The sequence below is a fragment of the Eulemur rufifrons genome, chromosome 19 (assembly GCF_041146395.1).
Source record: "Eulemur rufifrons isolate Redbay chromosome 19, OSU_ERuf_1, whole genome shotgun sequence".
Taxonomy (NCBI): Eukaryota; Metazoa; Chordata; class Mammalia; order Primates; family Lemuridae; genus Eulemur; species Eulemur rufifrons.
In genome coordinates this window covers 38,588,471-38,614,431 of record NC_091001.1, presented here as the reverse complement: position 1 = coordinate 38,614,431, position 25,961 = coordinate 38,588,471, and the positions used below count along the sequence as shown (strand labels likewise).

The window sequence follows — 25,961 nt, the reverse complement described above, 5'->3', positions numbered from 1 at the left end:
CTCAAAAAGCACTTCTTGAAGATATATTCCCCTCCCCTGCAGAAAACTTAATTTGACCTGATATTGCATGGATTATAGAATAGCATCTGTATTGTCTATTGCTGTTGTAACAAATTGTCACAAAATTAATAGGTTAAAATAATGCAAATTAACAATTCTATAGTTCTGGAAATCTAAACTCCCCAGGGGTCTCACTGAACTCAAATCAAGGTGTTGACAAGGCTGCCTTTTTTCCCCAAGGGCTCTAGGGGAGAATCTGTTTTCTTTCCTCCTTCAGCTTCTAGAGGCTGTGCACATTCCTTGGCTTGTGGTTCCTTCCTCCCTCTTCAAACCAGCAGCCCTGGGAACCTTTTTTCTGGGGTCACGTGTCTTCCTCCGGCCACTCTGCTAGGAAAGATTCTATGCTTTTTCTTTTAAGGATTCACATGATTAGATTGGACCCACTGGTGTAATCCAAGATATTGCCATGTAACGTAACATGTTCACAGATTTATGTGATCACGTTTAGAAATCAGGCACAGGCATCTTGGGGAGTTCATTATTGTTCTTATCACAGTATCCACAAAAGAAAGGTGGTGGGATTAAATTGTTGGACTATACCCAGGATATTTCACTATGCCTTACTTCAACCAAGTACTTGAATATTTTAAGAAAGAACCAAAACAGAGAGGAGGAGGTTGGGAGTAGTGCAAATCTAAGGCATGCTTAAAGGGACAGAGTATTTAGCTTAGGAAAAAAGAAGACCCATATGTAGGCATGTAGTGGGGCTGTGGTTTGAGGAGGCATAAGATGTTTGTGGTCTTCAAAATATCAGAAAGTTCTGTCCCACGTCAGAGGGTTTAAACTAGTGCTATATAATCTCAGAGGACAGACTAGAATAAATATCTGGGAATTCCCAGGATGCAGCTTTTGGCAGAAAGTAAGGCAGAGCTCTATGGCCATTACTGACGTTCTCAGATGTCTCAAGCTAGAATGCCATAGCTTGATGGTGTGTGGAGCCTTATAAAATATATTTGAGTCTTAGGTGAGGGCAAAGCTCAGGTGAATCCTCACATTCACTTTAACCCTTAAACTTAATGATTCTGTGGCTTAGAATTCTATTCATGGCTTTTAAATACCTCTAATTGCATATAGCTAGAGCAGACAAAGACTCTTCATCCTTACTAAGGATCTTTTTGCCCTCACAAGATCTGTCATAAGGATCTATCCAATGACACATAAAAGAAGGGGTGAAGGAGGCTGGTAGAGTTCAGCTGCCTCCTTGGCAAATTAAGTGGTCTATGTTTTTGTTGATAATATAAAAACAATAGTCAAAGGGACAGTGGCAGGGTGCACAAATACTTAGTAAAAAATACTCTCTGTTGTCTTCATGCAAGGCAAATGAACTGTAAAGAGACAAGGCTTGAAGACAGTGGAGATTCATTACTATTAGGTGGTCCGTATGGGTATTAAGTGTGATTCACATTTTGAGGAAGTTAGATATTTAAAATGAAGGAAAAAGAAAGAGTAGACCAGATTCTTTCCTCTCAGTTCAGGACACAGTATATTTTTGAGAATGTTTTCATTAGTCCACTTGTGAAATGATTATTTGGAGTAGCTTGTGTAAGATCCATGAGCCGCTGTAGGAAGTGCTGCTTTTATGACACTGGTGTATGCTGCATACAGTGCTTTTTTATACTTTCAAAAATTTTGTTACAATAATATTTGGATTTTTAAGTACACCTCTGGAAGTCTAAGTTATCCTGAACTGTATTCGGTTATGTCAGACCATTTGATCCCAAACTTATTTTCTACCACAAAAATGTCCAAAAGGAATTAAGAAGTTAATTACACTTTCAATTGTATTTAAGAGAAGTCTTTATGGTTCATTACAGCTGCCATGTATATACCTTCAAAGAGAATCTTAAGTGTCTTTGGGATTGTAATGGTCATGCTAGGCTAAGAGGAGCTTGTTCAGACACTTGAGATTTGGGACCAATGACTTCATAGCCATTCCATCTTTCCTCTACATCTATGGATTAGCCAACAGCAATTATGATAATCCCAGCCAGTTCCTGGTACTCCTCGCTGTAGTCAGGGGAAGGTCAGCTATTTTTTGATCCCCACGGGAGAAAGACAGCAGCTCCTCAATCACTATCTTAAAATAGCCAGTCATTCTCAGCTGCTGGGCTGGAGTCCCTCCAGGGGAGAGCAAAGGGAGTACAAATCTGCCGGCGGTGGTGTGAGCAAGAAGCCACCAAAACATGAGCTAGGACAGCCTTCTCAAGGGGATTCTGCCTAGTCAAAACCCTTATTCTTTTTTGGCATTATTGTTAAGAAACTAGGTGTCTACCATCTCAAAATTTCGTATTTTATTTAAAAGGAAACCAGTGAATTGAAAATGAGACTAAATATCGCCATTTTCTTTGGGGCTCTTTTTGGTGCTTTGGGGGTTTTATTGTTTTTGGTGGCATTTGGATCGGATTATTGGCTTCTTGCGACTGAAGTGGGGAGTTGTTCAGGTGAACAGAATGTGAGTTTCTTCTTTAGAATACTGACGTGCTTGGTACTGATGAAGATAGTCTTATGTATCCTCTTGAAATCAGAGAATAGTAGTGGAATGTCTATTTCATCATAGAAGAGATATATAGAAAGCTACTGATCATTATTATCTGGGATAAAATACATTTCTTTAAAAATTTCCTGGATGTAATAATTTTGATTGTATTTCTGTTGATGGCAAGTTACTTCATTTGTGTTCTGTGCAGATAGAAAATGTCACTTTCCACCATGAAGGATTCTTCTGGAGATGTTGGTTTAATGGGATCGTGGAAGAGAATGACTCCAATATTTGGAAGTTCTGGTATAGTAAGTGTAACTTAACTTTATTTACCCCCTGTCTCTAAAATAAAAATGAATAACTTCTTATTTAGCAGATGTCACTTACAGAGAGTTGAATTTCTTAATTGTAAGACCTCAATAAGATGTCTTCAAAAGGTTCATGAAGAGATTCCTTTTCACTAAGTAGGAAAGGTTATAGGAATAATTAATCTATCTTCTAACATAAAATAGGAGTCTAAATATTTCTGGAAAATTGAATTACCTACTGTTTCTCTGCTCATATTTAAAATACACTAACCCTAACAAACAAAACAGATATTATCTATAGTATTTTTTAAAGTGCCTATTATTGTTATGTTGCAAGAAAACCTTTCTTTTACTATTAGCCCTTGAAATCTCAAATGTAAAAATCCATAAATAGAGGCGTATTATTTTATATTCATAGTTTCAAAGTTAACAACATCCTTTTTTTATAATGAAACTTAATTACCAGCAGTGCAGATGAAAGCTTGTTTTATTTTGGCTTTAACCAAGTTCATGGGTAATATCAAGACATGCCTTGCTTTTGATGTTTGCCTTCTCTTGTTGAACTTTAAAGTTCTTTTTTGAAGTAGAATAACTTTTAAAAACTCTGATGCATTCTTTCAAATATATTTCTTCTATTGTATTAATCTTCGAAAATCAGTTTATTGAAAATAGCTTGCATTTGTTTTATTGTGTCTAACAGTGAAAGAACTGTTTATTAGCCTAAAGTTATTGAGGGTTGAAATTATTAATCTTATCAAACACTCCTGTGAAAAATCAAAGTATGGTATTTATACAATAGTCAGGATTATGGAATATATAATAAAAATGTGAGATAACTGAAGACTTAAGCAAGCTGATTGTAAGTTAGCTTATGTAAAAGGAACAAGGTAGTGATGAAGTGGCACTTTGAGATAAATATCTGATAGGCTATCTTATAGAGGTTTTGGGGCAGGAGAGAATAAGCATGCAACTTGCCAATGGCAATTATTTAGATTTTGGTAAAGGGAAGTCAGTAAGATTGTGTAGGAGAAAGATTTTGCCAAAGACTTAGAGAAAGAAAGAATATTTCAATATTTCACTCCACCTTAAAGTATACATATGAAATTTTAAAGCTTTCAGACAACATAAAATTTCCTTCTTTTGATTTCTTCAAATGCTAAAATTTATTTGAATTATTAACTTGTATGATTGGTCATTTGTATCTTTTCCCCCCAAATAAAATGGACATAGAATAAATTTTTTATTAATTGGAATGAATCAAGGTTAAATTTATTATGTTTTTAAAACAGTTATTTTTGAATACCTAATGCATACTAAGCATATCTTAGGTGCTGGAGAACACGTGAAAAATAAATAAAAGATGGCACCTTTAATTTTAAGGTGATATTAAGGGCATTTGTACTTATTCCATTGAATTATGTCACGTAGGTAGATGTTCTGGATGAATCCACCTTTCAGTTCTCCTGTGCTTCTCGATAGTGGTTTTTAGGAGGTCTTCCTCCCTCTCACAATTCTCTGAATTGGTCTATGGGACCAACAGTTGTATTTTGCTTGTGTAATCCCTCCCCTGGCATTTCTGTTCCATTAGGAATGAGTCATCACTGTGCTTCTCAGTAACAAATGCCATTGCTTTGCTCTCCTTCCCAGCCAATCAGCCACCATCCAAGAACTGCACACATGCTTACCTGTCCCCATATCCCTTCCTGAGAGGCCAGCACAATTCCACCTCCTACGACTCTGCAGTCAGTAAGTACCCTCTGTCCTCAGATTGCCTCTGAAATGAGCTTATCTTTTAAAAGACACCCGCCACAAAATTTTTGTAAGCAATTAAAAAATAGTTGAACACCTGTAATTTCAACATTTTCTCTACCAAACTATTGAATATGAAAACGCATGCTATTTTAACACACCATTTATAATTTTAAAGAGCATAACTTTGACCTAGATGTAAAGCCACTGTAATTTACTTGCTACTTACAAAAACTATGTTTTAAAACGTGTGTTTTCCAATATGAAAGATACTGATGTTTAACAGGAAGAACTGCCTCTAAAGGATTTAACTGACCTAAAACTAGTCTTACAATTGAAAATATTGTAATATACATCCTACTTTTAGAACATTTTCTTGCCATTGTTACACATGAGAATATAATTATGCTACTACATTCATATAAAATGACTGAACTCTCTGTGTGTGATGTCCCATAGAAAAAGATAGCAGATATTGTTAATGGAAAGTCATATTAAAAACATGAAGTTTTTAATAACTCTAAAACTAAGGTTTGGTACAGACTATCAATGTCATATACAAAACCAAAAAGTGTTTATTTTGCAAAATGAATGCCTACTATATTTAATGTTCTAAATAAACTTCTATTAGTCCAGGTCCTCCAAAAAAAAGAGAACCGGTAGAATACATACACACAAACTCTCACACACACACACACACACACACGCACACACACAGAGAAATTTTAAGGATTTGGCTTACATAATTGTCAGGTCTGGTGAGTCTGAAATGCGTAGAATGTGCTGGCTGGCTGGAGATTCAGATAAGGGTTGGTGTTGTAGTCTTAAGTCTGAAGGCTGGAAACTGCAGCAGAATTTGTATGTTGAAGTCTGGAGGCTGACTTCCTTCTTCCTCAGGAAACCTGTCTTTGCGCTTAAGGCTTTTAACTGCATAAGGCCCACTCATATTATGGGGGAAATCTGCTCTACTCAAAGTCAAGGGATTGTAAATGCTAACTGCATCTCAAATATACCTTCATAGCCACATCTAAACTGGTGTTTGACCCAACAACTAGGCACCATAGTCTAACCAAATTGATAGAGAACATTCACCATCACAGAACTTAAAACAGTTTACATTTAACTATTTTTAATCTTTCTGTTAAATATGTAATTCCATATGTTGCAATTTTGTTTTAGGTTTGTCAAAAAACTTAGCATTTGTTTACATCACATCATGAACATGGCACTTTATGGAGAGGGTGTGGGGTCTGCATGGTGAGCTGACCTCCAGATGTGTTTGTCCCCTGGAGTTCCTTGGGTGCAAAGAACTGTGGCTGTTTTCCCCAAAAACATGGTGTGGGTGCTCCTTCCCATTAAAAACTGCGTGAGGCATCACATTTCACATTTGTCAAAACCCTGTGTCTCACGTAGAATGTGGACTCTCTCACTAGTAAGAGAAGAGCTGGATGGCATAGGAAGAAATAGGACAAACTATTTTGTTTTACAGAAAAGTTATAAAAAATATGCCCTTTGCCTGACATGCGTACTTTTATAAATGAACTGAGAAGTAGTACAGGATTGGCTTTCCAGAGCATTCATTGTTTGCATAAATATTAGTATTTTGTTGTTGTCGTTATTCATATGCTGAAGTCCTGTGATGGTACAGGTATGGTAGGCACAGTGTGTTTTACAAGGAATGTACAAATCTGAAAAATCTGCACCTCGAGGCAATAGTGGAGAATTTGAGAAACAAGGTAACATAATCTATGCATAATAATTATGATGGAGATGGATAGTAAATACATGTCAGAAAAATTATACTGCAATTACACTTAGAATTATTATGTAGCACTGCATATAATTAGTGTGTCATTTTTTGGATCTAGTGACAAAACCATATCAATTTTTTTTTAATTATCAAACTCCTCTTTGGCACATATATTGTAAGTCCTTATTCCCTTTAAGAAACTTTATCAAACACTTTAAGTAAAAAATGATTGAGATGTGCAAAGATATGTTTACGACAGAACTAGTATACTCAAGTTTAATTTACCCTCATAATAATGTACAAGGAAATCTGATGTTGTATTTGTGTGATTTATGTTTTTGTTTATTTCCTGTATCCAAGAGAAAGGCATAGATTATATCAAAAGTATTCTATCTGACTTTTCAGTATGTGTTTCCTAGTTAAAAAGACTACATAATCTTTACCATACTCCAGAGCCACTATTTAGTTTCACGTAGCTTCATAATTACCAGGCATTAGATACTTGCCGAGTTGTCTTCAGTAAACTGAAAATATTGTTATATAAAATCTTGATGTATCATGGCCTGGAAAATTGTTGGTAAAATGATTTTGTGTTCTCCTGAGTTTTTACAATTACAGTTAGTTGATATTGGATTTAGTGAAAATAATATAGTGGTGTAAGATTTTCTCTGGAGTGACTGCTTTAGAATCAGGGCACTACTGATGAGACTTTCCTCTTTCATAATCAGGAGACTGGAACTCAGAGAAATCATGTGACTCTCTGTCTTTGCACAGCTGATCATTGGCAGAACTCATACAAAGACCTACATCTCTGGTTTTTGTTTTATTGATAATCTTATAAACCACAATGAATAAAAAAGCTAATTGCAGTGCTTAATATTAAAAAGTATAAGTCTTTTATTTGTGTCTCAACAAAAGCACAAATTAAAGTTATATTGGCTTTTTCTACCTTTCTATCAGAACCTGACCTGTGCATATAGTCAGGTCTAATTTGGTGTTTCATTTTTTCAAAAATCTCAAATACATAATCTGAAATTCAATTATTTTCAAATCTAGTTATTTGAGGATTGCTCCAGCCTGGTGAGGGGGTCTAATTCTGAGAATTGTTTTTGAGGTAGGCTTGTATACTTAGAAGTCCATTAAACCATTCTATTACCTTTTGAAATTTGCCAGGTTTAGATTTTCTGGTTTGTTTCATGCTCACATTCAGTCACAGTTCATTTCTTTGTTATCATTTGGTAATGATGTACTGAACATAAATAAATTTTCAAGATAATTCAACCCTAAGTGAATTAATTTTTCTCTTTCTTGTTGTCTCCATATCCTTTGACAGCCTGCCAAAGGGCTCATTATAATTAACTAGAATTGTTTACCTCAGTTTCTCCAGTGTGTATCTGAGCTCCCTGAAGTCACAGAATGTAACTTATTCGTATTTACATCCCCAGAACTTTGTATAGTGCCTGGTAATTAGTAGATGCTTAAAAGTTTGTGTAGAATGATGTTATATAAAACTTACAGTTAGTATTTTCAGCAATAAACTACTTTAGTTTTATTTATGCCAAGTGGAAATTTTTAAAAACTAAACACTTGATTTCTTTCTTAAGCAGAATATATTGGGCAAAATTTCACCTTTTCTTGAAGAGTTGGAACAAATATGTACACACTGGGGCTAGCCACCCTGACCTGCTTTGAGTTCCTTGGGCTCAGGGTTGTCCCCTTGCCACAGGCCTTTGTACATGCCATAGCCCTCCCCAAACGCTGTTCCTCTCTCCCCACTCCCTCCTCTGTTTCTGTTTCTAACAAAGCGGGCTTATCCCTGCAGCTAGTTCAAACTTCGGTTTTCTAAAGAAGGCTTCCTTGCCGGCCTCCTACCCACTAATGCACCAATTGGGCCACATTCTCCTTTATAAAACCCACATTTTAATTTGATAATTCATAGTGCAGCTTTTAATTATTTTCTTGTGTAATTACCATGTTCATGTATTTTTTTATCTTCTTCCCAGTTCAACTCTAAACTCCATGAGAGCAGGGTCTAGCTTGTTTGGCTCAGTTTTGTGTCTGCTCTAGAAGAACAGCTAAATGAGTATTTTTGGGGAGACTCCATTGTAACACCGGACTGTGGTATTAATACTGACACCCTAAGTAAAGATTGATGTGTGGAGGACTTCTGTAATGCTTTACTAAACAGACTTAGATTGCCCTTTAAAAATTTTTTTTTTTGCATACGTTTTGTAATTTTTGGTCTTCCACATTGTTTTTTACCCGTCAGCTGTCCTTTGTTTTTCATTGTCAATGTTTATTTATCTGGTACTCTTTTCTGGTTTCTCCTTTCTTCTCCCTTTTAAAAAGTGTAAGTTGAAGAGCGTGATGTGAGACTAGAAGCTGGAAGGCAGCTAGGCAAGATATTAGGCAGCAATGCATCGGGCTGCAAGTAACAGGCAGCAGAGAGCAGCTGGATATGAGGGCTGTTTTTCTCCCCTAAGAAGAAGGCCAGAAGCAGCTGCCATGATGGTACTGCCAGGGACCCAGGCTCTGCCAACCTTTTCTTCCACCATCCTTGGAGGTTGACAGTCACCTTCACACTCTGCCATCCTCAGAAAAGCAGGAGTGTCTCCAGAATTTTCCAGTAGGTTTCTGCCTTATTCATCAGAGTGGTGTCACACGAATAAAGCTGGGACGTGGGGCTTTTGTTTTTCTAGCAACTGTAGTAGAGGAGAAGGGGAGCAGGGCTGGGAGGGAGTGCTGAGTGAATCAAAATCATCAGGGGTTGAACAAGAGTAGAACAGAACAAAAAGGGAACAAAAGATGTAACTGATACTTGAAGAGCTAACATGTAAAACTTGGTAGCCAAACAAAAGAAAGCTGGAGGTATCTAGCATGGTAAAGGAATTTCCTTTTGAAGTAGGTGTAGTTGAGTTTAAAAAAGTATACAATAAAAGGTAATATGGTCACTTACCTTCAAACAATAATCATTACTTTAGTGTTTTTCTTTCCAGGCCTTTTGATTTGCAAATTGTACATAGTATTTTTTCCCCCAGAGATCCCAAAATTCTTTTTTTTCCCTCATTTTTTAAAATTTCAGAATATTACAGGGGTACAAATGTTTTGGTCACATGGATTGCTTTTGTACTACTTGAGTCAAAGTTATAAATGTGCCCATCAGCCAGACAGTGTACATTGTACCTGTTAGGTATGATTTCACCCCTCCTCCTGGCTCCCACCTGCATGATTTCCATCAAACAACCCCATTAAAAAGTGGGCAAAAGACATGAACAGAAGCTTTTCAAAAGAAGATAGACTAATATCCAATAAATATGAAAAAATGCTCAACATCACTAATCATCAGAGAAATGCAAATCAAAACCACAATAAGATATCACCTAACCCCAGTGAGAATGGTTTTTATCAAAAAGTCCCAAAACAATAGATGCTGGCATGGATGTGGAGAGAACAAAACACTTATACTCTGTTGGTGAGACTGCAAACTAGTGCAACCTCTATGGAAAATGAGGTTCCTCAAAGAACTAAAAGTAGACCTACCATGTGATCCCAGTAGCAACACCACTAGTGGGTATTTACCCAAAGGAAAACAAAGTCATTTTATCAAAAAGACATTTGCACTAGAATGTTTATTGCAGCGTAATTCACAATCACAAAGATGTGGACTCAATCCAAGTGCTCATCAGCTCATGAGTGGATTAATAAAATCCACTAGATGTGGATGTTATCCACTATATGTATACCATGGAGTACTACTCAGCCATTAAAAATGAATTAATACCTTTTGCAGCAATCTGGTTGGAATTAGAAACCATCCTCTTAAGTGAAGTATTGCAAGAATGGAAAAACAAACACCATGTGCTCACTATTAAATTGGAACTAACCAATCATTACTCACGTGCACAGATAGAAGTTGTGCATAGTATTAATCACCCTAAATACAAATGTCTACCTTGCTTTTCTATTTTTCTTATGTCAGTACATATTTCTCCATATTTTTATTTAATGGTTTCACAAACTTTTTTTAGTTTCTCAAATTTTTTAATGTTAGTTGCTACCTACCTCCACATTAAAAACAATTTTATGCATGTATCATTATTCATAATTTGTACTAATTCTTCTGGTTATATTTCCAGAAGTATGAATGGCGAATCAAAAGACAGGAATAGGTTTTCCTTGTTGTTATTGTGCCATAGCACCAAATTGTTTGCAAACTGGTACTGAACTGTGAATGATCTTCAATTAAGAAAATTTGGCAAGGAGGACAGAAATCTGAGAGTTAAGAGGAGGAGGCATGTTTTGAAGTAGAGGGTGGGGGTTTAGTTTAGTTATTAAATGCAAATTGATGGTGGAATATCAGTCTGAAATAATTCAGCAAGCAGTTTGATGTGAGAAACTGGTTTTCCTAAAAGTAATAAATTGGCATGGTAGATACTGATGAGAAATTGCAGAGATGGTTTTTGATATCAGCTGTAATCTTTAAGAAGAAAAATCATAGTAAAGAAGACAGTAAAATATCAATTATACATGGGTGCAGGGGAGAGGGTCAAAGCAAAGATGGCCCACAAATGAGGAAGAGAAAGAAGCTTGAGAAACATGCTAATGAGCAGTCTGGTGCATTGCGAAAGGAGCCGGTGGAGGGGAGAGTCTTGGGAAGGAGGCAGTGGTCCTCCGCAACACATGTAGAGTGAATGGGAATGAGAAATGAACAATAAGGAATTGGATCTTACACTCATGGTGCAACAGTTCTGCTTCTAATAGCCGCCTCTCTTACAAGGGCACAGCTACAGACTCCCCTTAAGGTTGCTTTTTCCAGGCACCTGCTTCTACACTTAAAGCCACCTGAGACTTCCAGATCTTCCGCTGTGTGTCCCATTCTGGTTCACGGCCCATTTTCTTAGATTGGACCTGAGGGCTCTGTCCTCTTTTCCTGGCAATGGGAACCCATTCCATTTTCCTGCACGTTTTGCCACTGGAGGATTCCCCTGAGGGCCAAGCTCTTCCCCAGGCTTTCTCCTCCCTTCCCTTCTTCCTAGAGGAGAGGTCAGGAAGCAGCGAGCCTCCTAAAGGGGCGGTGAGCAGAATGGTGGGAATGTGAAACCCCACACTGGGATGTTTAGGGAGTGAGCAGTGAGGAAGTCGAGACCTTTGCAATTAGCCAACACTGGGGCTTGGAATAGCCACCGAAGGAGCACAGCACCCTTATGAAAACAACCACACAAACACAAAAAACTTGCTTCACTATACAAAGCAAAATGAAATATAAAAATGAATGCTCTTACATTTGACGGCTTGAAACAGCACAGTAATGAATTAAAATTTGAGTCCAGAGCTAGTATAAATGTATATACTTAATAATTTCGTGGACACATCAACATGTCATAGGTACCTAATCTCATCAGGGTACCTTCCCACACACACTCCAGCTTGCACATTGATTATTCTAGTGCAGTTGGGTTTTATTTATTAATTTGTGTGTGTGTTCATATACGGTGATTCTGGCTGTTGTCCTAAATATAACAAATAGTTTCAAATATTTCTGCTTTGCTTTCGTCATATAGGAAAAACCATGCACTGCAAAATGTAATGTAGAATGCAATTCATTCATTATTTTTCATAAATGTCAACCACTCAGATATCTGGAAATGCCTTAACATCAACTTAATTTCCTGCTATTCGTTCAGACATTTGGAATCACACAGCCATGACCACAGACACAGCATCATATTACAGGGTGGCTGCAATTCCTGATTGACAGCTGACTTTTCATCTGGGACCCCAGCCCAGGCTCCATAGCATTCAGGCTTGAGTGCCGCTCCCAGGGCAGCTCACACAGCTTTCATATGAGTCAGCTTGGAAGTTCCAGGACACAACATCAAAGCTGTAATTAAAAAATTACTTTTTTCAGAGGATGCCATTTTGTGTTTTCTACGATTTATTCATGGGCTTCTCAGGATTGATTGGCTGTTTACATACCATCCCTCCAACAATGGGAGGTGATGACTTTCTGAAAACAAGACTGTGTGGATATTCCCAGCAGTGTGTCTTGGCTCCACGCACAGAGGAAAGGCTCCCACCTTTATGGAGGTTTCTGGTGAGCCCTGAATGTGCCTGCTACACTCAGAAGAAGAAACCTCTCATGATAGAGATCTCCCATTGCTACCAAGCAGGATTGCTTAACCTTGGCACTGTCAACATTTGGGGCCAGATAGCTCTTCATTGTGGGACTGCCCTGAGGATTATAAGATTTTTAGCAGCACCCCTGGCCTCTACCCACTAGCAGCAGCACCCCCTCAGTTGTGACAACCAAAAATATCTCCAGACATCGCCAGATGTCTCGGGGGTGGGTGGGCACCAAATGCCCTCTTATGGGAACCACTGGGGTTTTCTGGACATTTACTCCCAACACGTCTGACCTAGGCCCAAGCTCTTCTCTGGAATGACCCTCAGACTGCCCAGCCTCTGTGTCCAGCCCCAGATCTGGGCCTGAAAGCGCGTAATAGTAGTTTCCTTCTGCCACCTTCTTTCACACGGGATATTCAAACCAAGCAGGGGTAGGGAGCTGCCTGAGTCTTTCTTACCTTTAATCATGATTACGTCTGCCCCAAGCTCTGCACCTTTTCTTAGAAGAGAGTATCAGTTAGATCCAAGAAAGGAAATTATTGAGTGCCTACTGTATGCTGGGCACTATTCTGGATGTTTGCAGAATCAGCCCTAAATTCTTGCCCTCATGGAGCTTTCACTGTAGGGAGGAAATAAGCAAAATAAGTCAGTCAACACTCGGGGAAATAAAAGATGAGAGTGCTGTGTGTGGAGGGAACGTCAATACTAGACAGGGTGACCTCATGGTCAAGGTGAGGCTTGTTTTGATCTGGACAGGCCTGGGTTGAGTGTGGGTTCTGCAGTCTAGCTGAGCTGTCTCAGCAGGCTCCCTGATCCCTCTTCTGGGGTCTCAACAGATGCTGTACAGGGTGTTCCGCCCAGGGACTGGCTCGTGGTGAGAGTTCTCGGGGGGGTTACAAGCTGGGCTTCCAGTCTGCCCTCATCACCTGGTACCAACACTTTGGCTAAGAGTTCTCAGGCAAGTTCTTAAACTCTACAAACTGGTTTGTAAAGGGAAATAAGAAGAGTATCAACCTCGTACACTTGTTTTGAAAATGAAAAGACATCATAATACAAATGCTTGGTAGGTTGGTTGCCATGTAATTGGTATTCAATAAATGTCAGCTATTCTTATGATGATATACCAATTTAGAGCACCAAAAATAAGTCATCATCAGGGAACATAAATTTATCACAGCTTCTCCTTAGTGAAATGCTTCCGGCTCTCTGAATGTGTGTGTATGTGTGTGTGACCACATCAGGCATTTGACAGAGTTTCTGGCAAAGAGTAAAGGCTTCATAAATAAATGTGCGTTATTACTACTAATATCATTATCACCATCACCGTAGTACATGACAGTTAATATTATGGTCTGTACTGGTCAAGATTTTCCACTCTTTATCTGATAATAGTGATTAAAATTCATGCAGCAGGTATTTATTGAGCATATACTATGGCATTTTTGTAGGACCTGGTGAATAGTAGTGAACAAAACAGATAAAAATCCCTGCCTTTGGGGGTTAAAATGCCAGCGAGGACAGTCAGACAAAGCAACATAAATTGGTCAAATGCATAGTAGTTTGAAGATGACAAGTACTCTGGATAAACACAAAACTTGGAAAGGGGCTGGAGGCAAAGGGGCCTGGGATTTGGGGGGTGGGTGGATATAGATAATGACTCTACAATGTGGTCAGAGGAAAGCTTGCCTCTGAGAAAGTGAGGGACAGAGCCAGGTGATATCTGGAGGAAGGGTGTTCCAAACAGAGGGAACATCAGCTGCAGAGGCTCAGAGACTGAGACACGCCTGCTGTGTGCAGGGAACAGAAGAAGCTGGGACAGCTGCAGAAGAGCGAGCGAGGGGAGAGCAGATGTGGTCAGAGAGGCAGAGGGTGCTGGGGGAGGCTGGGCTGTTGTCAGGACGTGGGCTCCTACTCTGAGTGAGATGAGGGGGGTTTAGGGAGGTTTTCAGTCTGATTTATATTGCAAAAGAGTCCCTCCAGTTTGTGGCGTCGTTAACACACTATAGCAAGGCAAGGGTGGAACCAGGCCGCCCAGTTAGCAGGTTTCCTATGTTCCAGATGGCTTGGACCAGGACATTAGGAGATGAAAATTTCTCTAATTCTAGGATAGTCTTATTAAAATTAGGTAACTACCAGTAAGGAAATGTATCAAATGGACATGGCTTGTAATAAACAAAACATACAAAAAAATTGTGTATGTCTGGGCTGCTATGTACCTTAAAATATCAGTCCTGGATTTTGTTTTTGTTTGGTTTTGTTTTTACTAGTCTATTATAGGAATTTTCAAATGTTTACGGAAGTAAAGAGCATAATGAACCCATACGTTGCAACTTCAATAATCATCACCCAACTTCAATTATTTATCAACATATCTTGTTTCGTCTATATAAATCTGCAGGAATAATCCACACTAGATTATTTTAAATCAAATTCTGAATATTATATAATTTCTACCATAAGTATATCAGCACATATTTTTAGCAAATTCTACACTATCTGATTATTTTCTTTAAATTTTCTATTTTGAAATAATTATAGATTCACAGGAAGTTGCAAAGATAGTACAGAGGTCCAGTTCCCTCATCAGTTACGTCTTGCATCACTCTAGTGCAATAGCAAAACCAGGAAACTGACATCAGTATGATGCATGTGTATAGTTTGTGCCATTTATTTATTTATTTTTTATTTCAAAGTATTACAGGAGTACAAATGTTTTTGTTACAGGGATCAGGGTTATAAGTGTGCCCTTCACCCAGATAGTGTTCATTGTACCCGTTAGGTAGATTTGTGCCCATCTCTTCCTCCCCCCACCCGATTGATTTCAGTTGAGTTATACTTTCCTCTATGCACATGTGTGCTCATCCATTAGTTCCAATTTAATAGAGAGTACATATGTGTTTGTTTTTCCATTCTTTAGATATTCCACTTAGGACAATGGGCTCCAGTTCCATCCATGCTGTTGTGCCATTTATTTCATGTGCAGATTTGTGTGGTGTGAGCACCACCACAATCAAGATACAGAACTATTCCATCAACACCCAGATTTCCCAGGGATACCTCTTAATACTCACTTCTCCCCCCACCACTCCCTAACCCTTCAAAACCACTAATCTGTTATACACGTCTCTCATTTCGTCATTTCAAGAGTATTCTATAAATGGAATTATACAGGATGTGACCTTTTAAGACTGGCTTATTTTTTAAGCACATGCCCTTGAGATCCATTTAAGTGCTTGCATGTATCAATAGTTCATTTCTTTTTATTGCTAAGTAGCTGTTTAACCATTCACCCATGGTGGGGCATTTTTGGTTGTTTCCAATTTGGAGCTATTACAAAGATTGTGCACTGTTTTTGTAAGGACATAAATTTTCATTTACCTGGGATAGATGCCCAGAAATACAATTGCTGGGTCATATGGTAAGTGAATGTGTAAGTTTTTAAAAAACTGCCGATGTGTTTTCCAGAGCAGCTGTACCATTTTACATTCCCACTGGCAACGTGTGAGAAATTCAGGTTCTGTGTGTCTTCACCAGCATTTATTGCCACAATTTTTTACTTTAGCCATTCTAATAGCTATGTGATGATAGCTCAATTTGTTCTTAACTTCTATTTCTTTAATGTCTGGTATGTATAAAATATTTTCATGTGCTTAGTTGCCATCTACATATCCTTATCAATGAAATGTCTCTTCATGTCTTTCGTTCATTTTATAATTAGATTATTTATCTTTTGACTATTGAATTTTGAGAGTGCTTTATATATTTTAGATATACATCCTTTATCATAAATGGGTTTATACATTTCTCCCATTATGTAGCTTGTCTTTTCATCACTTAACAGAAACTTGCAAAATAAAAGTTGTGAATTTTGATAAAATTTGATTTATTTATTTTTAAAAAATAGATCAAGCTTCTAAAATTTTATAGTTTTATGACTTACACTTAAATCTATGATACATTTTGAGTCACTTTTTAATAAGGTGTGAGGGTCATTTTTTTTGAAGATGGATGTCCAGTTGTTTCAGTATCCTTTGTTGAAAAGACTGTCCTTCCTCCATTGAGTTGCTTTTCCATCTAAATCAAGAAATAGTTGATTATACTTGTATAGGACTATTTATGGATTCTATATTCTGTTTCATTGATCTATGAATCTATTCCTCTGCCCATACCACATCATCTTGCTTGTTTTAGCTATATAATGAATGCCAAAATAGGATAGAGCGATTCCTTCTACCTTCTTGTTCTTTTTTTTGTTGTTCAAAATTGTTTTACGTATTCTAGACCCTTTGACTTTTCCTATTCTAGATCCTTTGACTTTCTGTGTAAATTTAAGAATCATCTTGTTATATATCTATAAGAAAATCTTGCTGGGATTTTGATAGGAATTATCAAGCCTATATGTCAGTTTGGGGAGAACTGATGTCTTCGTTATTTTGAGTCTTCTAATCCATGAACACAGTATATCCCTTCATTTATTTAGGTCATCTTTGATTTCCTTTATCAGCCTTTGGTAGTACTACTGTGTGTTTTGTTATATTTATATCCAATTAATTCATTTTTGGAGCAATTCTAAATGATGTTATATTTTAAATTTCAGTTTCCATGTTTCATTGCTAGTATATAAAAATTCAATTGATTTTTTAAAAATTAACAGACTATTTTTTAGAGCAGTTTTATATTTGTAGAAAATTGAGTAAAAACTACAGAGAGTTCTTCCCATGCCACCACGTACAGTTTTCCCTATAATTAACATCTCGGTACATTTGCCATAATTAATGAGCCAGTATTAATACATTGTTATTAACTGATGTTCATGGTTTACATTAGGATTCACTCTTTACCTAATGCATTTGAGAATTTTGACAAATGTATCCACCATTATAGTATCATACAGAGTAGTTCAACTGCCCTAAAATCCTCTGTGCTCTACCTATTCATCCCTCCCTCCCTCAACCCCTGGCAACCACTGATAGTTTTACTGTGTCCATAGTTTTGCCTTTTTCAGAATATTATATAGTTGAAATTCCACAGAATGTAGCTGTTTCAGATTGGCTTCTTTCACTTAGTAATATGTATTTAAGGTTCTTCCATGTCTTTACATGGCTATATAGCTCATTTCTTTATTGTGATGAATAATATTCCATTGTATGGATATATCATAATTACTTATGCATTCACCTATTGAAGGACATCTTGATTGCTTCTAAGTTTTGAAAATTACAAATAAAGCTTCTGTACACATTTGGGTGCAGGTTTTGTGTGAAATAAGTTTTCTACTCTGGGGTAAACACCAAGGAGTATAATTGCTGGATCATATAGTAAGCGTATGCTTAGTTTTTTAAGAAAGTGCCAAGCTGTCTTCCAAAGTGGCTATACCATTTTGCATTCCCACCAACAATGAATGAGAGTTCATGTTGTTCTACATCCTTGCTTGTGTTTGGTGCTGTCAATGTTTTGGGGCTTTAGCCACTCTATTAAGTATGTAGTAGTAGCTTATTGTTTTAATTACAATTCCCTGATGACATATGATGTCAAACACCTTTTCATATGCTTATTTACCATCTCTATGTCTCCTTGGTGAAGTGTGTGTTCAAATCCTTTTGCCATTTTTTAACTGAGTTTTTTTATTATTGAATTTTAAGAGTTCTTTATGTATTTTGAATACCAGTCCTTTATCAGATATGTGTTTTGTAAAGATTTTCTCCCAGTCTGTGGCTCGTCTTTTCATTCTTTTGACAGTGTCTTTCACCAAACAGAAATTTTTAATTTTAATGAAGTCCAACTCATCAATTTTTTCTTTCATAGGTATTGCTTTTGGTATTGTACCTAAAAAGCCCAACCCAAGATCACCTAGATTTTCTTATTTTCTATGTGTTTTATAGTTTTGCATTTTACATTTAGCTCTATAATTTATCTGGAGTTAAGTCTTGTGAAAGGTAAAAGGGCTGTGTCTAGAATCATCATTTTGCATGTGAATATGCAATTGTTTCCGCACCATTTGGTGAAAAAACTGTCTTTCTCCATTGAATTCTCTTTGTTCCTTTGTCAGACTAGTTGTCTATATTTGTGTGAGTTTATTTTTGGGTTCTGTGTTTTATTTCATTGATTTATTTAATCTACTCTTTCACTAATACTACAATGTCTTATTTTTGTATCTTTATAGAAAGCCTTGAAGTCCAGTCCAATTGTGTCATCCCCGCTCCCCCCCCACCCCCCCCCGCCCCCCGCTGCCGCCATCTGACTTTGTTGTTCTGTTACAATTGATTTTAACTTGCTAAATGTTCTTATTAGTTCTAGGGAGTTTTTGGAGATTTTCTACATAGACAATCATGTAGGGACAATTTTATTTCTTCCGTTCTTATTTGCATGCCTTTTATTTCTTTTTTTGCCTTATTACACAGACTAGCACTTCTAGTATTATGTTTCTGTTATTAATTTCTAGTTTCTCTCCTTTGTGGTTACAGAACACACTATATAATTGAATTCTTTTAAATTGGTTGAGGTTTGTTTTACAGCTCAGGATATGATATTGATATATGCTCCTGAGCACTTGGAAAGAATGTGTATTCTGTTGTTCTGATAGAGTATCCTATAAATGTTGATTAGATGGTTGATGGTGTTTAGTTTTTCTATCTACTTTCTAATTTTCTGTATAGTAGTTCTATCAATTATGGAGAGTGAGGTATCAAAATCTCCAACTGTAAATGTGGATTTGTCTATTTCTCTTTTCAGTTCCATCAGTTTTTGCTTCACATATTTTGTAGCTCTCTGGGATTTTTGGTTGTTTGTTTTTGTTTTCCGTTTTTTGTTTTTTGTTTTTTGATGCATACACATTTAGGATTGCTATGTCTTGGTAGATTTCACTTTTTTATTAATATGTAATGTCTCTAGTAGTTTTCTTTATAGTGAAGTCTACTTTATCTAGTCTTACACTCTTACATTCCTTTAATTAACATTTGCATGGTATAAACTTTTTCATTCTTTACTTTCAACTTACCTATATCATTAAATTTGAAGTTAGTGTCTTATAGAAAGTATATAATTGGGTGATTTAAAAAAATATCTGGTCTGGGAAGCTCTGCCTTTAAGTTGATGTATTTAGACACCTTTTATATTTAACATCATTATTGATATGTTATGGCTTAATTCTGCCACATTAATTTTTTTTGTTTGTTCTGTTTTTCATTTCTCTGTTTTCTTTTCCTATCTTTCTATGGGCAACTTGAAACCTTTTTAGAATTCCATTTTGATTTATCTATAGTGCTTTTGAGAATATCTTTGTATAACTTCTATAGTCATTGATATAAATATTACATTATAAATCTATGTTATCACAGTCTATTGGTGTTGACATTTACCAATACAAAGGAAGTATAAAACCTTATCTCCCTTTATGTCTCTTTACCCTCCGGCAATTATAATTATCTCACGTATTTCCTCTACATATAACATGTGAGAACCACATGTTAATGTTACTTTTTATTTGCTTCAATTATCAAACATAATTTAGAAAACTCAAAGGGAGGAGGACTATGTATTGTGTTGATAAATATTTGAACTCTTCCTATTGTTCTTACTTTCTTGCTGTTGTTCTTTTATTATTTTGCTTTTGTTTAGAAAGATCCCTTTTTTTTTTAGTAATTCTACTGGTGTCAAGTCTCTTAGTTTTCCTTCATCTGAACATGTCATGATTTCCCCTTTGTTCCTGAATGATACCTTTTGCTGCCTATAAAGTTGGCAGTTAACAGCTCTTTTGTTTCAGTACTTGAAAAGTGCTCTGCCGCCTCCCCCCAACATCCATGGTTTCTAATAAAATATCCACTATCATTCAAATTATTTTTCCCTCTATGTGCTATTTCTCCATCATTGTTTTTAAGATTTTTTTCTTGCCCTTTGTTTTTAGAGGTTTGATTATTGTGTGTTTTGGTGTAGATTTCTTGGGCTTTATCCTATTGGGGTTTTGCTTAGCTCCTCAACTCTTTAGGTCTAGGTCTTTTGACAACTTTGGAAATTTTCAGTCATTATTTCTTTGAATACTTTTTCAGCCCACCCAGCTTTTTCCTTCTGAGACTCAAAAGACATGAATGTTAGAACTTTTGGTATAATTCCACAGATCTCTCATTCCTAGTTCCTTTTTTTCCGGTCTATTTTCTCTCTGTTTTTCAGATTGGGTAATTTCCATTATTCTATCTTGAAGTTCACTGATTATTTTCTCTGTTTCCTTCATTCTGCTGTAAAACACATCTGTTTAGTTTTTCATTTTAGTTATTGTATCTGTTAATTCTGAAATTTCCATTTGGTTCTTCTTTGTATTTTTTGTCTCTACATTTGATTCAAGCATTTACATATGTGCTATTGGAACATTTTTTCTTATGGCTGCTTCAAAATCCCCATCAGATAATTCCACCATCTCTGTCTTCTTGGCATTGGTGTCTATCGACTGTTCTTTTTCAATAAAGTTCTGATTTTCCTAGTTCTTGGTAGTACTACTGCTTTTGTTTGAAACCTGAACTTTCTGAATATTGTGTTATGAGACTGTAGATCTTATTTAAATCTTTTGTTTTAGTTAGCTTCCTTTGACACCACTCCAGTGGGGGAAAGGGTGGGCATTGCCTCATTAATGCCAAGTCTTCTGTGACATTTGTGGTGGAGAGATGCTCCTTGTTACTGGTGAGTGATACTGAGGGTTCTGGCCTCCAACTTACCTAAGGCTTTAGTACAACTCCAAGCACTGCCCCCAGCAGACAAGGGTGGGGAGGCAGTGTGCAGTGGGGGTGGCGAATGTCCTGACTCTCCCCAGGCCTCCTATACCACCACCTGAGTTGGGAGGGGCTGCCTCATTTCTGTCACTTAGGAGTCTGGGTACCCCACACTGTCCACTGTCATCATGGAGGGTGGCCTCATTGTTACCCTGAAGGGATGAAAGTCCAGGCTCCTTATTTAGCTTTCTCTGATTCTACCCCGGTTTGTTGGGGAGACATGGGGATGTGGTTGAGGCACCTTGTTACAGAATGAAGAGGGTAGAAGTGTACACCCTCCTCTTTGTTTTTGCTTTTGGGTGGCGGTAGGGCTGCGGTTTTTCTGTGGTATTTGGCCAAAGTAGAGGGGTTATTTTCTAAAATTTTACCTTGCTACATTATACTTTACCTTATAGTTTGGCTAGACTTTTTTTGTTGTTGTTGTTTTTTGTTTTGTTTTGTTTTGTTTTCAGTTTGTGCTCACTGTCGATTCTGGCTTGCTGGCTTTTTCATCACTAAGTCTGGAATACATGGGACAATGAGAAAATCCAGGGAGCTCACCACAGAGCTGTTCCTTGGGTCCCAGTGTCCCAGCTGCTCTGCCTTCTGCTGTCCACCTTCTAGACTCTTCTTATGCTGATTATAGATAATTTCCAGGGTTTTTAGTTCTACTTGGTAGAAGGAATGGGGATGAGTATGTCTACTTCATCTTTCTGGATACAGAAGTTCACTTTTTCTGGTTCTGAAGGAACAGCTGACTGCATTTGCTGATGGATCGGGTGTGGAGTGTGAGGGAGAGAGCAGTCAGTGCTGACTCTTTTTGTCCTTAGCAACTGGAGGGATGAAGTTGCTTGTAGTAGAGTTAGGAAAGGCTGAGGTAGACCTGAAATTTAAGAGCAAGCTTTGGAAGTTCATGGACATGTTATGTTTAAGACGCCTTTGGATTTCAGAGTGTGGAGTTCAATGTGGAGGTCTGGGCAAGAACAGCACATTTGAGGGTCACTGCATGGGGGTCTTGTCTTCCTGGGACAAAACAAGACCATGTGGGGAGTGAGTGTAGTTAGAAAGGAGATCAGTCCAAGGACTGAGCCCTATGGTGCTCCGTTGTTAAGAGTCAGGGACTAAAGGAGGGACCAGCAAAGGAGACTGAGGATGGGCAGCTTGGGTACTGGGCAGAAAACTAGAGGAGTGTAATGTTCTGGAAACTAGGTTAAGAAAGCATTTCTCAGAGCCAGGAGTGATCAGCTGGGCCAAGTGCTGCTGAGCAGTAGAGTGAGGAGCCTCTGAGATCTCACCCTTGAGTTTAGCAGGTTGTCCAGAGCGTAGAGAAACATTTGACCTAAAGTTATGCCTTCTGGGTTTCCTTCTTATCAGGCTCACTCCCACATTGCATATCACTCATAAATAGAATAATAAACATTAGCATTGCTTGAATTCCAGTGCTTGGATGAGGAATTTGACCCAGTGCAATCACCAGCAATTGAAATGCTCAGAGGTGCCATCACGATTTCTTCAAAGCTATTTATCTATCTTCTTGTTTTTCTCTCTGCTTATTGAAAACTACTAACATACCAATAATTTGTAAAATAAGAAAAATTATTTTGACTTTTCATTTTATAAAAATTGCTAATCCCACAACAAAATGAATTTGTTTCCTTTTTTATAGTAAATTGAATGAAATGATGGGAACATACATGGCACTCATATTATAGACAATTGTGCTGGCCCACCTTCCTTACTTTTTAAATACTACCCCCTTGACTCTCAATGACTGCACTATGGGTAGGGTTTATTGCTGACATCTGAAAGCCAAGGAAACAGAGAATTCAGGTCTCTTAACCCAAACATCATGCTCTGTAGCGAGCCACCTCCATTTCCCTAACTTCCTTTGTAATAAACTTCTTGATAACACTGTAGAAAAAATTATTTTTTGTGTTCCTCACAAGCAATATTCACTTTAAAACAAAATCTATTTGTTCATTAGAGAAGATTTGGTAAGTTCTATTATTTTTCTTTTTAGTTTTGACATAGTGAGTCAATATCAGTTTTTCTTTTGCTATTCACAAACAAGTTTGGGGGTATGGAAACAAAATTAAAGTGACTTTTAAATATAGTCATTTCAAAATATAATTGATTTTTATCAGGTGCTTTTCCTAGTACCCAAATTCATTGCTTCAAGTCTGCCAGTTGCCAAGGCCATGGCTATTACTTACATTCATAGAGCACTGATTTAGTATTAAAGGAAGTGAACCACCATTTTATGGAAAGCAAAGTGTTAACTTGTTTCCAGAGCAACAGCTGTTGTTATGCGCTATGAAGGGTGTTTTCAGTAACAGCTTGCTGTGTTGAGTAGCTAGAGAGGAAAGTCTTCCAAAGATATATCCTATCGCTGCAAATAAATAAGGAAAACGAAACCTCCTACTAAACCATGCACAGAGTAGCTATGGGAACACTATGTTTGATTTTTGCAATGATTTTTTTCTTAAAATGGGCAATTTTAGAAGACTGGTCCTTTCAAGCAAAGGCTTGGAAGTTCAATGTATATAAGTTCATTATCAAAGGGAAATATTGACAATCTGCTTGCTGGGACTCTAACCAGAAGGGGAAGTGACTTCTGAGGCTGCCGGTTCTCTTTTTACAGAGAAGCAAACAAAAAACCAGGGAGACTGGTTAAGTGACTGCTTCTAAAGAACACACAGGAAATAGCTGTCAGGTCAGTGAGGAGAGCTCAAGGCTACCAATAGATGTTTCCACCGCATTTCTTCAGCTCCATCCCTAGAAGAGGCCAGGCCAGTGAAATATGCCCACGGAGGGTTTAGGTACTTTACTTAGTGAATGCTGACTTTAACACCAATGCTCAGTCCCAACTACTTGGGAGGCTGAAGTGGGAGGATCCCTTGAGCCCAGGAGTTTGAGGCCAGCCTGGGCAACATAGCAAGACCCCATCTCTAAAAAAAAAAAAAGAAAGAATAAAGAAAGATCCTGTTTCTTGCTAAGTAGAATAAGCAAAGTGTGAAAGTTTGTTCCAAAGGAAATGAGGTGTGCTCACCCTGCCAGGGATGCCAGCTATTTCTCAGCTATCTTGTCTGTTCCAAGGAGACGCTCATCTTACGCTGGCTGTGCTAGCATGCCATGCGTGCGTGGTTCATGTCCCAAACTACGCAGGTCCTGATCCCGAACCGGCCAAGTATTTTTCCAAGGCATTTGCTGGCAGGCACGGGCCACGACTTGCCAGCACAACTCTCCCGCCCCATCAGCTGAGGCTCCTCTCCTCTCTGTGTCTTTATTTTCTTCCTAGAAATTTTTTGTTTATTTCCCTCTTTATTCCAATTCCTTGCTTAGGTGTCCTTGCTCATTTTGTTTTCCCCACGAGGCAGGCTAGTTTCCATGAGGTATTGTCAGAGTTCTTGGTGCCTTTATCTCATAGCATTTTACCCCTTAAGAAAAAATAGCAGGGAAATATAAAGTTTTATAAGAAAAAAAAGGGAGTGTGCGGTTTTTCTGCCTTTTTCTTTGTGTTTCTCACTGAAAACACTTCCATGCAAAACGGAATGTAAACTTTTTGTCAATGGTTTTGACTTTGATAGATTGAAGCTCTGTGTGGACAATAAGGCAATTTTAACTTAAGGTAATCAGTGATTTTTCATATCATTTGTATAGAAAGTTCACACACCGTGGGCCACAATGCTCTACTAGAAAATGACCACATCATGCGAGGACCCTCATGATGCCCTCTACCTTCTCCCTCCAGCTGCTGCCCAACACCAGAGGTGTCCACTGTCTGCACCTCCACGCTAAGCTACTTCCATGCACGCTGCCCTCTCCCTGGTTTCTTTTGTTTGTTCTGTCTGCTCTGCTGCCTCTACTTCCTGTGTGTCCCACTCTCCTCTTTAAGAATCACCTCTCTCAAGAGGCCTTGTGCAAGTAGCTAACATCGGGTCAAGCCTCCTTCCTCTATTCTTGAGGACTATGCCGTCCAGTTTCTCTCCTTGCATTGGCATAGCTGATAGCCCTCTGGTTGTGTATTTCTCTCCCCTTAGACTGCTTGGTGGCACATACTGTACTTTTTTCATGTTATATCACCAGTAAGTGCTAACCTAGCACAGTGCCTGATACAAGGTAGATTTGCAATCAATGCTTGGGGATAGGTGAATGAAAGAGTGGCATTTAATTTGGTTGTTAATCATTTCTTTTGTTGGGTGTCTTATGATGTAAATAGAGGGGGGAGTATCAAGTCATTTTAGCATTATGAAATTTCTAAACTAACTTTTCTGACATAAAAGCGGTAGAAACTACTTTTGAGTCACATCCTGAAAAAGATTATTTCTAGATGTATTAATATAATAGCAATATAATAAAAGATCAAAAGATTCCCTAAAAAATACAACTCTAGGATGTCTGAGATTCATAGAGGCAAATCATCTGAAAGATATGAAAATGGAGATGCAAGAGTCCTAGAATACTTGGAATAGAATACTTACAACTACATAAGTAAGACTTTGCTATAATCATCTTCTATTGTCTGTACCAAAGCTTCTGGCAAACAGATTCCAATTTAATGCTCAAAACAGTATATCAATAAAGTGGTCTTAAAATGTTCCTTCCATGGCTTAGTATAAAGGATCACATCTTTTTAGGTATGAATCCGAATTTTTTTTCTTAAAAAAAGGGAATCTGTGAATGAGAAAATTTGTCTCTCTTCTGGCATTTGTAGAATTGGATAGAAACACTTACAGAAATGCGTGAAGCTCTGG

General features: G+C 37.6%; 1 protein-coding gene across 1 annotated transcript in view; it reads left to right on the top strand.

The window, feature by feature from the left end:
* Positions 1-2,380: 2,380 nt before the first annotated feature.
* TMEM182 (transmembrane protein 182) overlaps positions 2,381-25,961 on the top strand; it is a 48,128-nt gene continuing 24,547 nt past the window's right edge. The window contains exons 1-3 of the mRNA XM_069494891.1: positions 2,381-2,512; positions 2,748-2,847; positions 4,495-4,593. Coding sequence (XP_069350992.1) covers positions 2,381-2,512; positions 2,748-2,847; positions 4,495-4,593 — 331 coding nt within the window. The remainder of the gene's footprint in view (positions 2,513-2,747; positions 2,848-4,494; positions 4,594-25,961) is intronic.